This window comes from Thamnophis sirtalis, unplaced genomic scaffold (genome assembly GCF_051295495.1).
Source record: "Thamnophis sirtalis isolate CommonGarterSnake01/CBP01778 unplaced genomic scaffold, rThaSir2_p1.2 scaffold_9, whole genome shotgun sequence".
Classification (NCBI taxonomy): domain Eukaryota; kingdom Metazoa; phylum Chordata; class Lepidosauria; order Squamata; family Natricidae; genus Thamnophis; species Thamnophis sirtalis.
Window position 1 is genome coordinate 34,031,041 of NW_028261389.1, and position 24,326 is coordinate 34,055,366.

The following is a 24,326-nucleotide window of genomic DNA, read 5'->3' on the forward strand; positions in this document are numbered from 1 at the left end:
AATGCTTTATTAACACAATACAACGAGCCAGTTTACCATGGTGAGGTCAAGCAAGCAATGTGTGTGTAAGTCCCTCTTAAGAGTTTGTTTCAGTATGTTGCATGAATTCAGATCACAGGATAGAGAAAATTGTTAACCATAGAAAGAATGCCATATGAATGCAGTCACAAAAATTGATTAGTGATACCAAAGGGAAACATTTTATGCTTTCTGAATGGTTGTCATATACCCTCCTTGCTGTTGTTATTTCTATCTAAAAGTTTATCACCACTAAACTTTCCTGATTTACACGTACTTTAAAGTCTTAAAGGTAACATTTAGATGGAACATGGAGCAAATAAAAGATATTACAGACACTTGCTTACCATAGAAACAAAGGGAAATGACTTTTATTAAATAATTAAATGTAGCCTTTAAATAGGCTCTCTTCTATTTCTCCCAAAATCTTAGGCAAATGCTAAAAATATTCCTAACCATGTCTCCTCAAGGGGGGGAGGGGAAATATTATCAGGCTTTCCTTCTGAGTCTATTTCAGACCTGTTGTTTTGCTAATACTTCCTACATCCCTCTTTCTTATGGGGATATACCATATTTTTAGGAATATAAGACGCACCGGAGTATAAGACGCACCAAGGTTTTGAAGAGGCAATTTTTTTTTTAAAAAAGTAGATAGGTAGATAGAGAAATACAGTAGGTAGGTAGGGAGAGAGAGTGAGTGAGTAGTTAGGTAGGTAGGTAGATAAAGGGAAAGAGAGAGAGAGAGAAATACAGTAGGTAAGTAGGGAGATAATGTGTGTAGGTAAGTTGGTAGGTAGAGGGATAGAGAGAGAAATAGAGAGGAGAGAAATACAGTAGATAGGTAGGGAGAGAGGTAGGTAGGTAGATAAAGGAATAGAGAGAAATACAGTAGGTTGGTAGGGAGTGAGTGTGTGTAGGTAGGTAGGTAGAGGGACACAGAGAGAGAAATACAGTAGATAGGTAGGTGTTTCTGCTGGTACAGCACTTGATCAATGTAATTTTTTGTCAAAAGAATTGCATGCATAGCTTTATGGAGGCTTATAGAATGCTGCTGGGGGCTGGGGGGGCAAAAAGCAGCCCATTTTTTGCTCATTTCTGCCCTCCCCAGCCCCCAGAAGCTCTCTGAAAGCCTCCATAAGGCTTTGCACCGCTTATGGAAGTGGGGGTGAGCTCCAGAAGGCAAAAAATGCTGTATTCCGTGTATAAGACACACCCAGATTTTTAGCCTCTTTTTTGAGAAAAAACGGTGTGTCTTATACTCCGAAAAATTCAGTAACTGAGAAATGCCTCACGTTGCCATCATTTTGTAGTTCCTTTTATTACAGGAATTTTCCTTCCATAAGGAACTTTCCATTTTTCCTTTAAACCATACTAATGCAGTCATTCTGGAGATTTTCTAATAATTCTCTAAACTGAAAATGGTTTATGATGTTTCAGAGATGGTCATGCCCTGAAACAGGTTTGTTTCATCTGAAGCACATATATAGTACAAACAACTTCCGATTCAGTGTATTAACTGTTCCTAGAATGACTGATTCAGTGTGATCCAAAGAAAAAATGCAATGTTCCAGAATTCTCCAACCATTAAATTCCCAAGAATGAGATGTAGTACATATCTATTTTTCAGGACACTTTTGTTCAGTTCATTCATGGCCCTTCAAAGCACCAGCCAATATAAATAATTTTACTTTCAGATGTTGTTAACTCTTCTGATTGTATAAAATATTCATGCTGTAGCACATTCCATTCCTGCTTCATGCACCAATCAATGCGGTTTAGATGCATTGTAACCTCAGAATAACTTTCCCCAAATTAAAAAGTTCAAAAATGTATTGGCAGTGGATAGAAAAATTAAGCACAATGTGAGATACACAAAGCATACACAAAGCAGAATCCAAAAAGGATTTCCTAGCATGGAAGCAGGTGAAATGTTAGATTGCCAAAATAATAAATTAGTGAGCACTAGACTGAGTCAGTGCTCCTGCCCTTAATGTGTGCTGTTTTCACTTTCCCCCCTCTTTTTCTCTTGCAAATGCCAAGATTTTAAGTGTGTAGGCATGCCTAAAGTACAAAAGAATGAAAGACAGAGGTGATAAATTCATGGACTATGCCTTCTCTCTCAAATGAAATCAGTAACATGTCCTTTCCTAACCTCGTGAGCACCAAATGCATTGAATGTTACCTCTGTATCCCACCAGATACCTCAACCAAAAATTAGGAATATGAATTTAGAAGTTACACAGTTGGGGAATACTGGAAAAACAAATATCTCTTTCCTGGATTCATTGGAGATTTACTAAATGTCATTACCATTACCTAGTTTAATCAGAAAGTCCTCATTCTCTTTCTAAATATAAAGTGTTAATGCAGACACGTGATGACAAAAACGGTTGTATTACATCAAAGATTTATTCTCTCAAAAGACAATGGTATTTGTCCTGCCAGCAAGAAGCCACTAATGTGACTTCAGAATAAGCAGGATACAAACCGTTTGCAATGCCACATATGGAAACAATCTTGTCTGCCCACCTCTATGACAGTGCACAAACCAAGAAATTTCACCAACTAAAAAATAGCATTGCAAAATATTTACAGAAGCCACCCAAACACAAAAGCCTGATGATCAGGTTTATATGTAAGAGATTAGAGCCAGAATTTACCCTGGTAAACTATGTATTTCTTCTGATCACTAAAAATAGTCAAGACAATATACTTCCCATACAGCACAGACATAACCAAGTCTTTCTTTAGAATTGATAATATGACAGTGCCTTTTCTTCCATTTTCAATTATGATTTATCCTCCCAAGTATGATCACAGATTGAGATGGAAGATATTTTATTGTCACAAAAGATGTTGTTCAACTGGATGCCACTATAACATGGAACCCCATTCCCGTATCTCATCATAGAAGATAGAAATCTTAACTGATTATCACAGAAGCCCCTCCATCTCCTTCATAAAAGCTTCATAAACATCATCCTTGGTCTGCACAGAAACAGGGGCAGATGAGCCAGCCTTAGGAGTTGTTTTGGTTATCTGAACAGAAGGCTCATCATCAGGTTTTCTCAGGACAGACGCAGCTGTTCCCTTATTCTCTCGCCGAACTCGAAGAGCTGTAGGCACAAACCGGGTGATCTCAGCCTTGGGGTTTGTAATCTGTGGCTTGGCACTAATAGTTGCTGTGGCTTTCTTCTCAATGGTGGCTGCACTGGTATCATCTGCCTTGGGGCGCTGAATCAAGCTGGGGGGAGCGCTCAATACACCTGGATTTGGAATGGGAGCAGGTGGGAATAAACCAGGTGGAGGAACCAAAGGAGGGCGCAACATGCCTGGACGAGGAGGTGGAATACCTGCAGAAAGAGAAATTGTTATTCTTCTGATGTTTGTGAAGAATAAAAACTTAAATTTCAAATTATATACTATGTCTCAGTTAAGATTCTCAATAATTTTCCTAAGCATAAATTCATTGTGTTTGTTTCCTTACATGCACAATATCTGTATGAAAATTCAAGACATCTACCAAGAAAGACTAATCCTAAAACACATATCCTAGTGAACTTTACCTATACAATTCAGGTATGATAATATTTACAACAGCAGAGTTACAGGCCAGCAGTTGAATTCTAAAGTATAAACATTCCTATCACTGCACTTGCTAACACTGTGCAGTACACAAAGTTCAACAATATTTATTTTCTTCAATTACAATCTCTCCCAATACTTCATGGAATCCCAACTTAGAATGAGATCTGTGTTCTACTAGAAATCACAGGGGAAATAAAAACATCCCACTTCTCAATTATAACATTACCTGGAGGAGCTGGAGGTGGCAGACGAGGAGGGGGCCCCCTAGGAGGGGGGCCAGGAGGCAAACCAGGAGGGGGGCCAGGAGGGGGGCCAGGTGGCCGACCAGGTGGAGGACCAGGAGGTAAAAGCCGTGGCAAAGGTCCACGCAGTCCAGGCAATCCAGGTGGTCTTAAGAAAGGAGGAGCACCTAAACGTATCATACAAATACATGTTAGTTGACTATTTCTCCATTAAGGATAATTCTTCAGTATCATCTTCTAATTGATATGGTGTCAACTTGTAAAGTGTTGCCATGACTACTATCAAGTGGCATAGAGAAGGGAGAATTCCATGCATACTTTTGGCCAGAGTCAGGTCACATATTCTTGCAGCTGGCATGTGAATGTGCATGTCCATAACCTGCCGTAGGACCCTGTTGGTGAATGTGATTTATGACCAGGGCAGAGGGGAGGGGACAGAGGGGTAAAGTTCAGATGCCATTAAGTGGAAATTATTTTCGGCTTCACAGAAGGATATGCCAAGATGTTGATCCTAATAAATGAATGGTTTTTTTAAAACTTTGTCTTGAGGCTCGTAAATTAATTAGGTCATCTCTTGGGAACTTCACATAGGGGTTAAATTGAAAAATGATGTTTCAAGAATGTGTTGTTTACAAAGCACTCCATTTCATGAAAAGGGTGACTTAGCAATTAAAACAAATTATTTTCTTTCTGAATCAAGCTCTCATAAAATGACATCAGGGTCCCTACATATAGCTAGTTTGATAATAAATCTGCCTGTTCAAATACCCACCTGGAGGGGGTCCAGGAGGAAGGCCTGTAGGAGGCCCTGGTGGTCTCAAAGGTGGTGCAGGAGGTGGTCCAAGAGGGGGTGGCCCAGGCATCGGGGGTGCTTGGATCTGAGTTGGAGGGACAGGCTGAGGTGGAGGTTGCTGCTGGGGCGGATTTGTTTGAGAAGGCGTTGAAGATCCTATCTCTGAGTGTGACTCTTCTGTGTTTTGCTGCTGCTGCTGTTGCTGAGAATCCTCTGCATCAGAGTCATCTTCATCGTCATCATCATCCTCTTCAGAATATTCTTCTATCTCTTTGCCACCCTCAGGAATTTCCTGACCTATAAAAAAATTATAGGTATCTCTTTACAATACTTAATAAGTTAAGGGTTGTGGATAATAACCCAATATTCCTTTATGTATTTTCTTAATTTTATGGAAAATTTAAAAACAAACATATTTTGAATCATTATGATAAAAATGCACTCCAGACATATGAATTATCTTTGCTATGCAAATAGCACACAAGGCAAATATTAAGCAATTTCAAGGTTATTGGGAAAGTGTAGGAATATATTTTTATTCCCCTTCCTACCATGATCTGGATAAAGGTAAAGGTTCCCCCATACATGTGTGCTAGTCATTTCCAGCTCTAGGGGGCGGTACTCATCTCCGTTTCAAATCCTAAGAGCCAGTATTGTTCGAAGACGTCTCCGTGGTCATGTGGCCAGCCGAAGGCGTACAGAACACTGTTACCATCAAAGATTGTTCCTATTTTTCTACTTGCATTTTTACATGTTTTCAAACTGCTAGGTTGGCAGAAGCTGGGACAATTAATGGGAGCTCACTCTGATATGCGGCACTAGGGATTCAAACCACCAAACAGCCATCCTTTCTGATCAACAAGCTCAGCTTCTTAGCCACTGAGTCATCGCGTCCCTAGCTGATCTGGATAACTACCCTTTATTTGTGGCTTCTATCTTCATTGCAAGGGAAGCTTCCAAGGGAATCAGGAAAGTCTTCATTAAACAGAAATGTGTTTTCTCATTTGGCTGCAATCTAACAAAGATTGTGTAAATGAATTTAACAGGTATAATATTATATCTACTTTGGATCAGCCTTGCATATTAATGGTAGACTAAAATAAATGATGACACACTAAAATCAAGAAATTTATAAAAATGTTTGGGACAGATCACCATGGTCCAAAATAAAATTGCACTTACAAAATGGTTTAATATAATATTTTTCAAATTTAAGATGTGTAGACTTCAACTCCCAGAATTCCCATCTGTTCAACAGTTAGTAAAAAAAAAATCCCACAGATCCTCAATAGGCTTCTGCTTGTACAAACTAAGTGTCCTAATGTGATTCCAATAAGAGCATGTGCTACCATAAATCTACTAATCTTCCAGTCATGACAACTCTGCTTTAAGTCAGTTACAACTGGAACAAATTTTCATTGCAAACTAAATTACATTTATCCATAGTGAATATTTATCTGTATGCTCCTTCAGTTTCCAGGTTATAAAATTTAATTCTTTTGGATTTACACTTGGGTCCATTCTCAGGCTTTTAAAAATTCACTCAGGATACAGTTTTTCATTTGGCTTTCTATCTCTATGTGATGCTTCTGGAACATGTGAATTTAATAATCTGAAGGATAATGACTCCAAGCAAGTTATCATCTGAAATTATTTCATCACAATTGGTTTGTATTAATACCCCACATCCTTTACTATACTGAGTTCTTAATATAAATCCTTGCTTAAAAGTTATCCTGGATGTTATTTTTTTAAACAAGTTTCCCTAGCTTGAAACTAAAAAAATAACAAGAGCATGGGACAGAGGGAAGATTTTTTTAAAAATTATTTACCAGCCATCCGCAACATCATTGCTTGAAGGGGTGTGAGTTCCTTCAGGTTCTTCTTCTTTTTTCTTGATTTTCCAGGAATGTCAGCAAAACGTACACTATGACCTGTGAAAGTATGTCATGAAATATGATTTTTTTTTTCATCATCTATCAGTGCTTCTATTAGGTTTACCAATATATAATTTCCCAAAAGTTATCTATTCAGTTTTCATTTCAAGAATACAGCTGTTTCTTCCCAAGCTTATAGACATGCATGTTATAAGTGCAATGCTTACTAATTTTCCTATTAGTTAATTCTGATCCAAATCGTTTTTCCTAAGCTTACCAGATTTCTTGTCTTCACCTCCTTCCCTTTCAGCACTGTCATCAAGATGCATGAACTCTTCCCCTTCACTGTCAGCATCACTTCTTTCACTATCACTGTCATCAGTAGTGTCATCATGCTTGTCCTGATCCATATCGTCAGGGTATCCCTCATCTTCACTTGTACTGGAAGCATCATCATCATGGCCTCTTCGACCTGTAAAAATTTAAGCTATGTTTTATCTGGGACAGGTGGAGGGAGAGAAAGATTCTTTTCTATCGCATTTGCTTTTAAAATTAAAACAATTTTTCTAGTTCCAGCTCTTAAAAATACAAGGTAAATATTCAGAAAATATCTATTTTTCTAATGATATACAGGGAGTCTTCAACTTATGACTATTCGTTTAACAATGGTTAGTTACTATGGCATTAATAAAAATGGTTTACAACCTATCCTCAAAGTTACAACTGTTGCACCATCCCCAGTCACATGATCATGATTTGGGCACTTTACAACCTATGCTCACTTATGACTGATTGTGGCATTCTGCAATCACAATTGTAATTTGTGACCTTCCTACCCAGCTTCCAACATACAGCCAATGGAGGAAGCTGGATTCACTTAACAACCACAAAATGATTGTAAATCTGAGTGGGGGCACGTCATGAGTTGCTTAACGACTATACCACTTAGCAATCAAAATTCTAATCCAAATTGTAGCCATAAGTGAAAGACAACCTGTACTAATAGTTTGAAGAGGGAAAGCAATTTACCTGTCTCTGGACTATAAGACATGTCTTCATCTCTTCTCCGAGGAGGCATTTCAACAGTGAATCCTACTTTACGCCCATACATCTGCAAAACCTGAGGTGGTGGTGGTCCTGGTGGAGGTCCAGGGGGCTTCCGACCAGGAGGTAGACGGGGTACACCATGCCCAGGAGGTGGAAGTACAGTAAGAGGCCTGACAGGAGGCCTAGAAATATGATTCAGGTAAGTTCAATATTAGGAACTTTGAAAGTCTGAAACTTTTCCTACTTTTTTTCTGATAAGGAAGTCTGAATACCCTTATCAAACATATGAGTATGCTTCGCCTTAAACAGATATAAGATTAGAAATAATTGCTTCAGTTTCCAAGATATCTAAAGATATCAAGATATCTGATTGCCTAAATTATTTTAAAAATGAAAATAATTAGTGTTTACTGAAACTGGCTAGTATTATTAACTAAAACAGAAAATTAATACTAATCAGATTTATCTAAGCCTGGGGGGGGAAATCAAGGGGCAATTAGCTATTTTTGATAGCTTCATCAAAAGAAGAGAGGAGAAAAGAATTGCAAGAAGCTTATTCTTTGGAATATAATGCCAAACAATGATTGAATGTAATATACAAACAGAATCTGTGAGTTCTGATGGGTTTGCCATAATTATGCCTTCAGTTCCTGGACTTAGAATCTGTTCATAATATGCCTTTCCATATATTAAAGAACAGACTATTTTCAAAAGTTGTGTTTCTTGGTTTGAATTCACCAGAACAGGTTAAAGCAGCAGTAGCAGCCAAAGTTATTTATAAAACCTTATTATTAATAATATAAAAAAGATATTTGAGGCAAAAAGTAAAAGGTGTACTAGACAAACGGGAAAATAACAAATGTGGAACGTTTTTGAAATTATCACAATGATGAAAAGTGAAGACTAGGCCAAGTGATGCTGATGATCTAAAACAGGGGTGTCAAATTTGCGGCTCGCAGGCCAGATGTGACGACACGAGTTTGACACCCCTGATCTAAAACCGTCAACTGGGCTTTCTGGCTGAATGAGGATTCAAACATGAATCTCTCTGGTCCTAATCTAACATTTTCCTGTAAAGAAAGTCAACTTTTGTCTTAATGTGTATTTTGAATTCCTTAATCTACACTTTGAACACATTATGATTGCTTGTGACAATAAAACAAAGAAAATAGCAATTATGGTTAGAATGAAACAAACAGCAATTACAAAATAACAATACAGGATTCTAATCATTTTACCAACTCCATTCAAGTTCAGTCGTCTGCAATGTAATTTCTTTCGTACCCATAGGCTGATGTCTTTTTGAGAATGGAAGGAGGCTGAGCTCCAGGTAGAGGGATGTCTTGAATGAGGATGTTGGAAGGAGCATGAGGCATGTCAGGCAGGGGGATGCTCTCCACCTCAACATGCTGAGCATTCTGGAAAAAAAATAAGTTTCCTTAAGTGGTGCCCATGGATATATTCATCAGTGTTTGCAATATAACTTGCATAATTCTATTAATTTTGAAGGAATTATATCCTAACATTCATTTACAATAAATACTTTTACAAAAATAGCTGTTAAAATATAAAACCAGGAAGATTTTTTAAAAAAAACTTTACAGTTACAACATGCAAGCTTGTTTTTCACAAAAAGAAAAACTAATGGAAACAAAGTGGTAACATTTAGAAACACTGAATCAGATTTTCAAATTAATGCAACAGAACCAAGTGATCTAGCAATCTGTCAGTAACAAACATTATTGAGAAAAAGGATTACTACACATAAAAATTTTACACGTCCAACTCTGTTCAATAACTGATTTATAAAATAGTATCACCAAAACTGAAATATAGGAAAGCATATTTATATACTGCTTTATAGCAAAACAAAATGGCAATTAAAGCAGCAAACAAGAATAAAGTACAGAATAAAATACAAAGTACAAAATACAGAAAAAATAGTGATATGTAGTGTTTTAGTCCGGTAGTTAAGATAGATAACAAGTAAATTCTACTGGTATCCTCTCCTTGCAGAACTACTTCTTGCAAAGATTTGATAACCTATCTGTATTGCATGACACTGCCTAATTGACATTTTGTTATAATAGTTTTTTTAATTAAAATTTAAAGTACAATAAAAATGAATATAGATTAAGAAAAATAATAAATAAAATGTGCACCTAGAAAAAGAAAAAATCAGGGTGGAATGGAAAAAGGGGAAAATATAGAAATGATTTCCCTTTCATTAAGACAAGACTCACAGTCCATCCCCCCACTTTCTATTAGGCCAGGGGTCAGCAAACTTAAACACTCAAAGAGCCATTTGGACTCCTTTCCCACAGAAAAGAAAACACCGGGAGCCACAAAGGTCCTAACTGGAAGCCCCCTGTTCAATTCTGGAGCTGACCGGAAGTTCAGTTCCCCCACCATAGAGTCTCTTCCTAGCGCGGAGTACTTTTCCTCTACCTATCATAACCGAAAGCTCTATCAATTGTAGAGACAACTGGAAAACCCTCCCCTTGCCATAGAGTCTTCTTCTGGAGCAATGTGCTTCTCTCCCCTCCACCACACCGGAGGCTCCTCTCAAAATTGTGGCACCAACCGGTGACGGAGCCGTAGCAGAGGGAGGAAAGAGTCACATGCGGCTCCAGAGCTGCAGTTTGCTGATCCCTGTACTAAACCAAACTGGCTCTCTATTTTATTAATTTATTTAGGTTTATTATTTATATGTTATTAAATTTGAAAATATCAAAAATAAGTATTATTTAATTTTTAACTAATAAAACCTCAGCTGGTTTCATCTCACATCGTTCTTGTCAATTATTGCCAATTTTAAATCCATATTCAAAACAGCCTTATTTTCAGTCATATCCTATCTCTTCTTTTAAGCCCCCCCCCCAAAACTTTTTTTTTTATCAGACAATCTAAAGAAAAAGTTCTGGGTACATCATTGCCAAACATCCTTGAATTCTTAAAGTTAAAATTATTTTTTCCATTCTGTACTAATAATTCTTCTCCTTTAATTATAATCTTTAATTCCTTCTGATTGCCTTTAATAGCCAGCATTCAAGATCTCCTCATATATTTATCTCATCCAGAACTTTTCACCAGGAAGAAAGTAGAAGAAGTTTCTTACACTTATATTCAAAAACGCCTTATATTTTAATAGAAATTTAAATAAACTACAAGAAATATTTCAACATCTTACTTCCAGTCAACTTGGCCCCTTTAGTCTCTTTAAAAGCTTTCCAAAATCAACATTCTAATCATCCTTTTGCTGCTTATTTCCAAATAAAAAATGTTTTAAGTTTTAAACTTACATAAAAATTCTTTCACTGCAGGCTGAAGGACAACCATCCAGGGTAATAAAACTTGTCCTTCTGAAGGTTCTCACTATCCCAAAAAGTAATTTACAAGCCCATTTTCCATAAATTGATCAAGGAGGGAAGTGAGCCAACCCAGCATCCTTTTAAAAGTTCCGAGCTGCATCTTGGGCAAAGCTGACTCTCCCAACTCCCAGAACTCTAAAATCCACTGTAGATGGGGAGGTATTTGTGAGGAGCATTCTGTCTGATCCCAAGTCCTGTCCTTAATTTGGAAAAGAGTTTGGTGAGCCAATTCATTCACCGGCTACAGTTTCCCCTGCAGTCATCAGTTCCGCTAAAAGCAAAATCCATCTTTGTTTCCCTGGAAGTGCTTCCTACCACTGCTTGGCGCTGCTTGAATCAAGTGCTTGGCGCTGCTTGATTGACATTAAGTTCCATGTAATATTCTTTTTTTAATTATGTCGTTCTAAGACGTTCTAAGACATCATAATGTTTAAAAAAATGTTCAGGTGTTTTGACAGAAAGATAGAAAATAACAATTGTAATAAATATACAGTACATTATTATTTATTTTCAACGGCAAGAATTTACATTCATTGTGGTATCCCACTTCAGTGTCTACATTCCTTTAATTGTCTCCATTCTTAATGGTCATTTGAAGAACAAGTTAACTTCAAGAATTGCTATGTCCACTTTCTTCTTCCCTACCTAATGTTTATTAGATCAATACAAGCAAAACAATCTTAACTGTTTAAAATAACAGTTTTTAATTTTTTCCTTATGCAAATAAGGTAAAGGTTCCCCTTGCACATATATGCTAGTTGTCCCCGACTCTAGGGGGTGGTGCTCATCTCCATTTCAAAGCTGAAGAGCCAGCGCTGACCAAAGACATCTCCATGGTCATGTGGCTGGAATGACAAAATGCCAAAAGTGCATGGAACGCTGTTACCTTCTCACCAAAGGTGGTTCCTATTTTTTTCTACTTGCATTTTTACATGCTTTCGAACTGATAGGTTGGCAGAAGCAAGTAACGGGAGCTCACTCCGTTACACAGCACTAGGGATTCAAACCACCGAACTACCGAGCTTTTTGATCGTCAAGCTCAGCATCTTAGCCACTGAGATACCACATGCCTTTCTCATGCAAATGCATCATCATAAATGTTTTCAGGATGACTATAAATCAGGGCCGACAACAATGTCTGCAGACATCATGTCTCACATGATCCCTTTCTGCAAGGAACCCTAAAACAATTTTAGTTTTTAAAAATGCTAAATTCTTACAAACTATCTTATCTCATGACAAAATCTTTGACTCTCTCTGGCATTTTTGGCCAATATTTTTTTATATATTGAGATCCACACCAGACAGTATTTGAAACTTATCAGAGACCACTAGTGCTTTGTACACCATTACTGATCTCTGAACCACAGGCCTGGAACCAATGATTTAAAACATGGTATTTAATGAATAATGACCAGCAACCAATTGCACAATGTTTAGTTTCCCCGAGGACCAATTCGTAGAAAGAAGTAACAGTGTGAAATTCTGTAACACAAGTTTACAGCAGGAATATACGGCAAACTATATTAATTGAGCTCAGTTATTTCAGCCCTGCAAATGAAATCAGAAGATTTAAAAAACAATGTTTTTGCTGTCACCACTAATTATTAAACTCTATGAAAAGTTCTAGTGAACATCTGGGCTCCTGAATGAAGCCATGTTTATAAGATTAAATTACAGCAATAACCTCATGATCCATACTGTTATCAGCAAGACACAAATCATGCACATGAGCAATTCCAAATAATTCAGTTTGAAAAACAATCTGAAAAATCAACTTCTTTAAAATCAAACCAATATTTTAAAGCTAATGTGAATAGATACCTTTACAGCATCAAAGTACTGACTGAGCTGTGATCTTTTCTGTTCATATTCCACCTCTAACTTGCGCAACTCCTTATAAATGTCTGGATTCTCCTTCTCATATAGTCGCAGGATACGCTCAAAAGTTTCACGCAGTTTCTTACGCTTGTCCTTAAGCACCTTTTCATTTAATTGAGGCTGTTGTACTGGATTAAATTCTATAAACAGAATTGGGACAGATACATGAAAAAAAAATTATGTAAACCTTCAACTTCCCACTACCGGAGGTTCATAGCAGCCAAGCACAACCATATAGGGAACAGAAAATAGATAAATACAATAGCAACTATTTTTTCTGATAATCATCCAAAAATTAAAAAAAAAGTTGTGTCCAACTACAGGGGACAGTGTTCATTTTCATTTCTTAACTGAGGTAGCCAGCGTTTTCCAAAGACATGTCTATGGTTGTTTGGCCAGCATGACTATACAATCATCTATCACTTGTTAATTCTGATTTTATTTTCTTTCTCATACAGGAATGGATAATGCTTGTTAAGCTAGTTTTTCTATCACATTACTGTTTCTATACGAATTGAAAAAGAGATTCAAACCTACCCATTTCATCAAGTTTCTCCATGTCTCGAATGATTTGTTTGGGATCCTTCATCTTTAGTACTGCTGCGCGCACCATCATGCGCTGCTTTTTGTTCTGAACTCAACAGAAAATAAAAGCCAGAATTATATTTAATTTACTTAATACAATAAAAGTGCAACTTTTTAAAACTCTGAACGTTATGTATCTGGCAAACTCAGAGAGTTTATTTATTCAAGCTTTACAGACAATATGACACTCACCAACACATCCAAATATATATCATTCTTCCTCTCTTTAATACCTATAGTGGATATAGGAAGTCTACATATCCCTATTAAGATGCCAGGTTTTTGAGATGCAAAAAAATAAACCAAGAAAAATCACTTCAGAATTTTTTTCTTTAATATAACATATATGTTATACAATTCAATTTAAAAACTAAAATCTTTTATGGTGAAAAATAACAATACAACTATGTGATTGTATAAGTGTACATACTTTTTGTTAAAGCACCTTTCTATTTTATGACAGCATTGTCTTTTGGACTAAGAGCCTATTAGCAAAGCACATCTTGCCTTGGGAATATTTCCCCACTCTTCCTTGCAAAAGCTGCAAACTGAAAGGACATCTCCTATGCACAGTCCTCTTCGGGTAACTCCCCCCCCACCAAAGTTTCAACTGTATTCAGGTCCGCATTTGACGTCTTCCGTAAAGCCGTCAAGACCTGGCGGTTCCGGCAGGCCTGGGGCTGTTGATTGATATCCAGCCCCCCTTAGATGGAATGGGTGACATGAATTTTAATACTGTATTTTTATTTTTTATCTCTATTTTTAAAATTAAATGTTTCTTGTCTGTTGTGAGCCGCCCAGAGTCCCTATGGGAGTGGGCGGCATACAAATCCTAATAAACTTGAAACCTGAAACGCACTCTAGCTATGCCATTCTTAAACTTTCAACTTCTTTGGAGGAAGCCATTCTTTTGATTTGGATGTATGCACTGGGACATTATTGTGTTGAAAGATAAAATTCCTCTTCCGCATTTTAGCAGAGACCTGAAAGTTTTCCCACAGTGAGATAGGCAATTTAACAAATAAATACTGTATTTTGAACGTTCATAATTTCCTCCATCTTGTCTAAAGTCCCAGTTCCAGCTGAAAAAAAAAGCACCCCCAAAGCATAAAGCTGCCACCATCATGGTGTACTTTTGGTGATATGCAATGTCATTTCTGTACCCAACATACTTTTTGAAATTATGGCCCAAGAGTTCAGCCTTGATCTCATCAATCCATAACACAGTTTCCCAGACTTGATGTAAAATTCAGTCAGGCTTGGATGTTCCTTCTTTATAACAAAAGGCTTCCGTCTTGTCATTTTGTCATCCTATCCCATAGCCCAGACATATAAAGACTATGGGAAATTTTTGTCACATACACTACACAACCAATACTTGCAAGAAATTCCTGCAACTCCTTTAATGTTGCTCTAATGGGGGCCTCTCAGATCACTTTTCTTATTGTTTTTTCATCAATTTTGAAGCCATATTTTCTCCACTTGTTGATATCTGTCTTCACTGTGTTCCATGGTATATCCAATGCCTTGGGGGGGGGGGGAGGGATTGTACCCTACTCCTGACTAATACGTTTCAATAATGAGATCCCTTTTGATGCTTTGCAATCTCTTTGCAGATTACGCCTTTTGCTATAAAAATCAACTGCATAAATGTCAGACAAATCTAGTAGAACAATTAAACTTTATATGGACTTGATCAAAGTCACTTTACTTGATGGCAGGTGTATACTTACTACTATTTACCATCAGGCTGAATGTGATTAGTTAATTCTGAAGACAATCAGAAGGTGGCGCAGTGGTTAAATGCAGCACTGCAGGCTACTTCAACTGACTGCAGTTCGGCTGTTCAAATCTCACCGGCTCAGGGTTGACTCAGCCTTCCATCCTTCCGAGGTGGGTAAATGAGAACCCAGATTGTTGGGGGCAATATGCTGACTCTGTAAACCGCTTAGAGAGGGCTGAAAGCCCTATGAAGCGGTATATAAGTCTAACTGCTATTGCTATCATATCCATATTTATAAGAAGGTGTGCACCCTTACGCAACTATACTATTGTGTATTTTTATTGTTATTTTTCCTCCTAAAAGTTTTCAATTTGTTTTTCAATTGAATTGTATAGTTTATGTTATATTAAAGGTGGAAAAAATTCTGAAGTGATTTATCTTGGTCGGGCTTTTTTTAAACCTCAAAAATCTGGCGTTTATCAAGGGACATGTAGACTTTTTATATCCACTGTATATACATAATCATTTTATATACTATCTTTTGTCCAAGTTTTATGAGGCAGTTTTGGTATCCTTTTAAAATTTATGATAGCACCATTAACAGCACCATTATCCTAACCCAGTGCTCTGTATCAAATCTTGCTCAGACAAGACAGTTTATTAGGAAAAACTTTGATTAGCTAATATGATTTGTAAATTCTATATTAATACACATGCGCTTAATGTCAGATACAAAGCTAACAGAAAAACACAAAGCACTGCCAGACTATAATTTGGCACAGTTCTATTACCTTCTTCAGTTCTCTTTTCCGGGCCTCCTTTCCTACAAAAAGAAATTTAAATTATCACCAATGTATATTTTGTAAAAAGTATAGTGCAAATATGGAGATAATATATGAATGGGCACCTTTTATATATGAAAATAAAAACCAGATAAAATAAATATATCTAATATTTTTGGAATAGTTCTAGACTTATATCATAACTGGATTTCAAATTTGGATATTAAGAATGTATAAAATTATGAATTAGACTGGAATCAGAAATCTGTCAACTTGTACTTTTAAACAATCTGAAATTTAGTCTTCTATTATTTTAGTAGTGATTACCTATTAACAGCAATACCTTTGACTCCATTTCCCAAATGTAAAAACCCATTTGGAACAACTGTTGGGGATATAGTCATAATATATATATTATATTATTTGGACTTGGGCCCACTTCAAGTCACCACTTGATCATTAAGCTAACTCTGGATCAGCTATTCTCCCTCCAACATACTCTATGTTCTTGTAGGGTTTATATTACACAAGATCCTCCTGGATACCATGTTGTATTTCATAGAAAAGGTGGCTACTATCATAAATAAATAAAACACTTTAAAAATAACTTATTTTATTTTGAAGAACATTAAAAGAAAAGGATCATGTGCAGCTTTACATCATGAACAATTTAATTCAATACAAAAGTTATTATTTTGCTGTGTAACAATTGTTTTTCAAAGTAATTCAATACATCTATTCTTTTTTAGCATAAAAAGGTAATTTGTTTCTAATATTGCCATTTCACAATGATCTATGTAGTCAGCAAATGCCTTCATTTGTTCATAGTACCATTTTATAGAATATCACAGTACACAATGTATTTTAATACTGCTTTGAAACTATCTGATATTGTCCAGTATTGTTGCAAAACTGAATTTATACTAACTGCAGCATCTACTGCAAAATCTAATGCCATAATTAATTCTACTCTCCCTTAAAGAATTCGTGGTGTTGTCTATGTGGACATTAATTTCACATAAACACATATATCCATTATGTAATTCCCTTTTCATATAAGTTTTGCAAAAGCACAAAAAAGGAGAAATAGTCATCCAAAGAAATGAAAGGCACATAATCAAATAAACCAGTTAAAAATACTGTATACCATCATCATTCAACATGCCCCTCTAAACTTCCTATCCTTCTAAATGACCATCTATCACTTCATGTTTTGTTCTTTTCTGTCTGATCTCTGATCACACACACACTTTTTAAAAACTTATCACCTTTCCCTTTGGTCAACTCAATCTAACAACTTTCTTGATCTTTCCCTTTTTCTTAACCTATTCACTCTTCCTACAGGGTTTTTTGTTTTGTTTTTTTGCAACTTGATCCTCATTCATTCTCTATGACCCAAACATCTCAATATATCACCTTGACTTTCAACCATAATTGAGCCCAACATTTCTGTTGCTAAGCAAGACAGTTAAGTGAGTTTTGTCCCAATTTATTATCTTTCTTGCCACAGTTGTTAAGTGAGTCTGCAATTGTTAAGTTAACAACATGGTTGTTAAGTGAATTCGGCTTCCCTATTGACTTTGCATTGTCAGAAGTCCCAAAAGGTGATCACATGACCCTGGGACACAGTCATAAATATGAATCAGTTCCCAAGCACCCAAATTTTGATCACATGAAGATGCTAAAATGGTTATAAAAGTGAAAAGCGGTCATAAGTCACTTTTTTTCAGATCCACTGTAACTTTGAAGTCACTAAAGAAATGGTTGTAAGTTGCCTGTATTTTGTACTCATCATTTACTTTTATACTTGTTATATTCATTCCGAATGGATACCACCTTAACAGCACTAAACAATCCATCATATATCTATTCATCATCCATTTGAAGGACAGAATTTATGGACTGCTGCAGATAATGTAACTCTCTGAACTTGCACGATATCGTTTTCATATGAATATTTTATGGTTGCGTTAAAACTTTTCCATCCAATTTCCACTAATATTCTACCAACTATCACCGATTGATTCCTCTTTTCACATGTTCCCAGTACAACCTAAATAACCTCAATTCAGACTTTCTTATATTTAATTTAATTTTTCATTCATAATTAAATCTACACCCATTTTCGGCATAGATGCATCAATCCCCTTCCAAAGTTGGCATTACTTTTATTTGGCTCTACTGTATTCTTCATCTTTGATTCAAAGGCGTGGAATTTAATTTACTTTAATTCATTAATCATTTTCATTTCATTCATATTATTTATTATTTTTCTTCTTATATTCCAAATCATAATCTTCAAATGGCTCAATTGTCACTAGCATGCTTAATAGGTATTTATCCCCACTGGGCATCCTGGCTTTGGTATAACAGAGAAGATGTAGATTAAATTACCAGCCTTAATAGCATTCATGTTATATGAAGCAATGCCTGCTAATGGTAAGGACAGTCTGGTCAGTTTGGGCACATTTTTTCCAGTGAACTCAAGCACAACTCAAGCACAACCAAATCTCAACTTTACTTCAAGCATGTTTATGCTATTTTGTGCCAGCTAGATTCTCCAATCTAGGGGTCACCTTGCAATGTATTTTTGTCTACATCCCATAAATTTAGAAGGTATATGCAATGTATTCATACATACTTTTATTTTCCTAAATAAGCAATATTCTTTACTGGTAAACTGAAGAATATGGATGCATGTGAAATCTGAACAGTGTTAATACATAGAACATATTACAAACCAACAATGACATATCTTCTCTATTCCATGTCCAAACATGAAAAGATTTCAAGGCACTTACTAGCTTGGTCAGTGGGGTTCATGAACTTCCCACTCTTAGTGGAAGATGTTGATCTCCTTCCCATTTTGACTATTTATCTCTTTTACTGTTCCACTTGATGAAACTAGACAAGATAGAGGAAAACATAATTTCAATAATATCCTAACAGAGAATAATAAGCCATCTTCAACAGTTTCCCATTCATCAGAGATTGGACTGCCATTTGTCAGAAATGGTGTAGGGTCTCCTACTTGAGGGGGGAGGGGGTGTTGGACTACATGACCTTTAAGGTCCCTTCCAACTCTGTTAATATACATTTCTGCCTTCCTCAAATCTCTTGTGACCATGGCTTCTGCTAAGGAGTCTCTGAAATCACACCCCTGATTAACAAAAGAGGAAAAGCAGAAATAATTCCCCCACAGTTGCTGAATCCAAAATCTTTTTTTTTTCCTTTTTGTATTGAAATTACTCAGCTCTGACAACAGCTGGCTCATGTTTTGAATAAGATTAAAATAATGGTCCAATGCAGCACAACCACAACCTCCAGTCCATTAACAGCCACTTATTAATATTTAACCAAGTCTAGCGTGAAATATTTGCAAATCTAGAAAGGAGAACGAAAGGTACGACATAAACAATGCTAGATGGGCAAAGAGGGGTAACTGTTTAGGACAGAGAAGATCCCCAAGGGAGAAATCACCCTTTCTTACTTTATTTTCCTTACCTGCCGCCAAGGCCGAAAGTCCTAAACCGCCCAGAGAGCCACCAAGGCGAAACTACGGGCTACGTTTTCCACAGAGCCCATTCAAATGGAGTCCTCCAACCAGCTAACTCAGCCCGGTGATCTGCCTCCGGCGGGAAAAAAAATCGAATCCGCTTCCACAGAGTTTCCTACTCAGGCGCCATCTTAAAAATCCACGCGATTTCACGGCTGTACCAACAAAACCGAGTGCGGGCTAGAGATACTCGCACGGCGCCGACTTCCGGCCAAATGGGTGACGTTTGGTCACATAGACTTATAAACTTGCCTCTATACATAACTTCCGAGTTCATTCTAAACCATCTTCAGTGCATAACTTAAAAGCGTAACGGAGGAAACAGTTAACGGGGGATAGGCGTTACTGTTTTTAAGACACGGTCTTATTTTATTTCAAGGTATTTATTGTTGGATTAGTTTTTAAAGTTATGAAAATGCACCTCTGTATACAATTCGAAAAATGACAAATATCTGAGATTAACACCACTGCAAAATAAAAAGGGCTCAATTTAAAGAGGTTGCGACTCAGATCTTTTTAAAGCCACCTGCAACTGCAGCATAGTACTCAAAATGCAGGCACTAATTTATGTTAGATTTGCAATTTGGTGAGTGCGTTCTGCATTTCAGTTGCATTCATAACAGCGTGAACAATCTATGTAGGACTTGTACAAAAATCTGTCCTATATACAGCAGCCCTAGTTTATTATTCACTTTAGTGCCATATAGTTCATTTTTGCTCCATCAGGAAAAAATCTAGCTCTGTAATCAGGTAATGCATTTACTTATTAGGAGCCACAAAAAAAAGGCAAAAAAAGAAGACACAAACGTTCGACTTCTGCAAATGTTTTAATTATGGAAGAAAAGTTTTCAAAATGCTACTATTCCTAGGAGAGAATGATCTGTGCTGTATTTAAAAAGCACTAGCCACTGAAAAGAGAAAACACTAGTTTCTGAAAGAATATGTCTATTGAGACTCCCCACAGCTTAAAGCGCTATCTATCACATTCTGCCCTAGCATCAACTTCTACCAACCTATGTTTTCTACCTCCAGTATCAATTTCTAACCTGCCACAAGCATGATGCTAGCCAAGTGGCGCTACCCTAGTTAATAGCAATAGCAATAGCAGTAGACTTATATACTGCTTCATAGGGCTTTCAACCCTCTCTATGAGGACAATCATAGAGGACAATGAGGACAATCCGGGTCCTCATTTTACCCACCTCGGAAGGATGGAAGGCTGAGTCAACCCTGAGCCGGTGAGATTTGAACCGCTGAACTGCTGATCTAGCAGTAGCCTGCAGTGCTGCATTTAACCACTGCGCCACCTCGGCTCTTGTTACAATATAAGTGGTGATATAAAGATAGGGGTAGATGGCTTGGCTTTACCACTTACAGGATTGATCTTCCTCCTCTCATATCTCATCATCATCATCAGCCAATGGGAATATATCTCCTGTTTACTCCCCTTAATACTGAATTGTCTGGGATTAGACCTGGGTTATGAGATTAGGTCTGACAATGACCTTGTATTTATCCTTGTAAAAACCTAATGAGTTTATGTGCAAGAGTTTTGCATGAGAGATTTTTAAAGAAAAGCTAACTACCAGCACTATCTATTGATAAATTACCTTTGGATTCAAATTTCAATCCAAATTTGAATCTTTTGGATTCAAGTTTAAATCCGTATCCCAAAGCAATCCAAACACTGATAATATGATGGAAGGACACTTCAATCCCCACAATGGAAGAATGGCTGCAAAAGTTGACAAGAGTTAGCAGGGATGGCTAAATTGACTGCTTTGATAAAAGAAAAAATATATAAGTACTTTTGTTTCTATCTGGAAACCACTTCTGGACTTTCTGCTTGAGGTGGGGGCGGGAATGAAACTTTTATTTTGGGTTTTACCAATTAAATAGATGTATTGATATAGTGTTGGAAGAAATGTCCATCTGGATTCAGTTCCAAGTGGGGAGAAAGGCATTGGAAACAGGGAGGCTGCTTGGAAGAATGGTTTAATGGTGAACAGGTCCATGTGGGTTTTAGGTCCTGGACAGCTGAACACATGAAGTGGAGAGTGAATATTATTTATACCCTCTCTTGGGCTTTGAACGTGATCTTCCTGTTCCTGTGGCAAGGACAAGTACCATATTGGCTGTCAGACTCATAGGGAGCAGAGGTCTTAGCTCTGTAGGCTGTCTATGTTCCAGGCTTGGTTGAATCTTGCTAGGTGATGTAAGGAAGTGGCTTTGGGCAATTCCTATTGTAGCTGAGGGGTAATCCTACCTATGTTGGATCTTGGGCGAGGGTATTTGCTTACGTGACCCGTCAAAACCGCGGTCCACAAAAGCGCGCCCGATCAAAGCGCGTACGTGACGTCATCAGCAGCGCGACAAATAAAATTAAAAATAAATAAAATTAAAATTAAAATAAAATTAAAGCAAGCCGATTCACATAAAGGTAAGGGTTAGGTTTAGGGTTAGGGTTAGGGTTAGGTTAAGGGTTAGGTTTAGATTTAGGGTTACGTTAAGCGTTAGGGTTAGGTTAAGGGTTAGCGTTAGGTTTAGCGTTAGGTTAAGGGTTAGGGTTAGGGTTAGGTTAAGGGTTAGGCTTAGGTTTAGGGTTAGGTTTGGGGGAGTCAGGTTTAGATTTACACGTTAATTTTAAGTTTACCGCTCACAGCGTGCCGTTTTCGTCGCGCTGTGATGACGTCACGTACGCGCTTTCGTCGAGCGCGCTTTAGTCTACCGCGGATTTGTGGTGGAACCATTTGCTTATGAATAGACCTAGCATCTCTTTAGCTCTTAAGTGCTGACATCTGCTGGGGGCTATTGAGGAGGATAGGGGCTATTAAGAGTGAGTCTGCTTCCTGCCTGAAAAACATATTCCTCCATTTCTCATCCAGAGAAATATAATATTCTGCCTTTTTAATATTTCCTAGAATATGTCATTCTTCTAGAAGAGGGGTGGGTGCTAACTTTCTACAATAGAAATGGCTATGTGAAAGTAAAAAGTTGAGGTTGTATGTTATTATCTTATACTGCATTAAACGGAGTTGAAATCAATGCCTTTTCTTTCTTTTTCCCTTCTTTTCTGCACTCTTCCCTTTTCCTTTCCCTCCCCTATTTTTCCTATTATTTGTTTTTGTATTTTATAAGTAAATTAAAAAAAAACATTAACAGTCTGCATGAACCTCCCCCCCCAAAAAAGTTAGTTCTGTTTCTCATAATTCATTAGGCAATCTGCTGCCCACCCTACCCTGCATTTCCCAGCTGATGATTTTAAAAAATGACATGAAGCCAAGAAGCCAACTATCTCGACCCCTTCCAGTCAGGCTTCAGACCCGGTTACAGCACAGAAACCGCTTTGGTCGCATTGACCGATGATCTTTGGAGAGCCAGAGATGGAGGACATTCCTCCATCCTGGTTCTCCTTGACCTCTCAGCGGCGTTCGATACCATCGACCATGGTATCCTTCTGCGACGACTGCGGGAGGTGGGAGTGGGAGGCACCGTGTTGCGGTGGTTCTCCTCCTACCTCTCGGACAGGTCGCAGTCGGTGTTAGTGGGGGGGCAGAGATCGTCCCCTAGGCCCCTAACATATGGGGTGCCTCAGGGTTCGGTCTTATCCCCCCTACTATTCAACATCTACATGAAACCGCTGGGAGAGATCATCCGAAGGCACGGGATAAGATACCATCAATATGTGGACGATACCCAGTTGTATCTGTCCGCCCCGTGCCAACTCAATGAAGCGGCAGACGTGATGAACCGAGGCCTTGAGGCCATTATGGACTGGATGAGGGCTAACAAGCTTGTACTCAACCCAGAAAAGACCGAGTGGCTGTTGTGCTTCCCTCCCAAAGATTCGATCAATATTCCATCACTCAGGCTGGGGGGTCAAATTTTACACCCCTCAGAGAGGGTTCGCAACTTGGGAGTCCTCCTGGATCCACAGCTATCTTTCGACCACCAACTGACGGCTGTGACCAGGGGGGCATTTGCCCAGGTTCGCCTGGTGCGCCAGTTGCGACCCTACCTGAATCGGGAGGCTCTCACAACAGTCACTCGGGCCCTTGTGACCTCTAGGCTGGAATACTGCAATGTGCTCTACATGGGGCTGCCCTTGAAGAGCATCCGGCGACTTCAGCTAGTCCAGAACGCGGCCGCGCGAGTGATTGTGGGTGCACCTCGGTTCACCCACATAACACCTATCCTCCGCGAGCTGCGCTGGCTACCTGTCGATCTCCTTCAAGGTGCTATTAGTCACCCATAAAGCCCTGCATGGTAGTGGATCTGCGTACTTGAGAGACCGCCTTCTGCCAATTACCTCCCTGCGACCAATTAGATCTCATAGATTGGGCCTCCTCCGAACTCCATCGGCCAGCCAGTGTCGGCTGGCAACTACAAGGAGGAGGGCCTTCTCAGTAGTAGCCCCGACCCTTTGGAACGAACTCCCCATGGAGATTCGTACCCTCACCACCGTCCAGGCCTTCCGCACAGCCCTTAAGAACTGGCTAGCCCGTCAGGCCTGGGGACAAAGATAGCCGCCACTCCCGAATGATGAATGAATGTTGCTTATTATTTTTATTATATGTGTCTGCGTCATTGTCTGTATCCCCTTTCCTGATTTTATGTGAGCCGCCCTGAGTCCCCTCAGGGAAAAGGGCGGCCTACAAATGTTAATAAACATTCCAAACATTCCAAACATTCCAGCTGTCAGAGCCCTGGCAGGGGAAGACATTTCTGCTACCCAAAGCAGAAAAATCTGTTCCTGCATCAGCTTCAGGTGGCAAATAAGGTAACTTCACTCTGTGGAAGTCACTGACTGCACCATTAACATACCATTCAGTGAAGTGGATCAGATTAGCTTTACAACAAAAT

At 38.2% G+C, this 24,326-nt stretch overlaps 1 protein-coding gene across 1 annotated transcript; it reads right to left on the minus strand.

Annotated features, from left to right (window-relative positions):
- Positions 1-2,408: 2,408 nt before the first annotated feature.
- Positions 2,409-19,641, minus strand: WBP11 (WW domain binding protein 11). Its single transcript, XM_014052238.2, has 12 exons — positions 19,412-19,641; positions 18,709-18,811; positions 15,917-15,948; positions 13,355-13,448; positions 12,761-12,957; positions 8,850-8,983; positions 7,548-7,747; positions 6,796-6,990; positions 6,474-6,575; positions 4,621-4,938; positions 3,833-4,015; positions 2,409-3,371 (listed from the first exon to the last, which is right to left on the minus strand). Exons 2-12 carry the CDS (start codon positions 18,770-18,772, stop codon positions 2,953-2,955), a joined length of 1,938 nt encoding a protein of 645 aa, XP_013907713.1. The 5' UTR covers positions 18,773-18,811; positions 19,412-19,641; the 3' UTR covers positions 2,409-2,952.
- Positions 19,642-24,326: the final 4,685 nt, after the last annotated feature.

Excerpts from the sequence above, each read along its gene's own strand:
- WBP11 (XM_014052238.2), bottom strand. The coding sequence starts at position 18,772 with ATGGGAAGGAGATCAACATCTTCCACTAAGAGTGGGAAGTTCATGAAC. Across the intron at positions 15,949-18,708 it reads GAACCCCACTGACCAAGCTA|GAAAGGAGGCCCGGAAAAGA; the intron begins GTAAGTGCCTTG and ends TTCTTTTTGTAG. Across the intron at positions 4,016-4,620 it reads TCCTCCTGGACCCCCTCCAG|GTGCTCCTCCTTTCTTAAGA; the intron begins GTGGGTATTTGA and ends TGATACGTTTAG.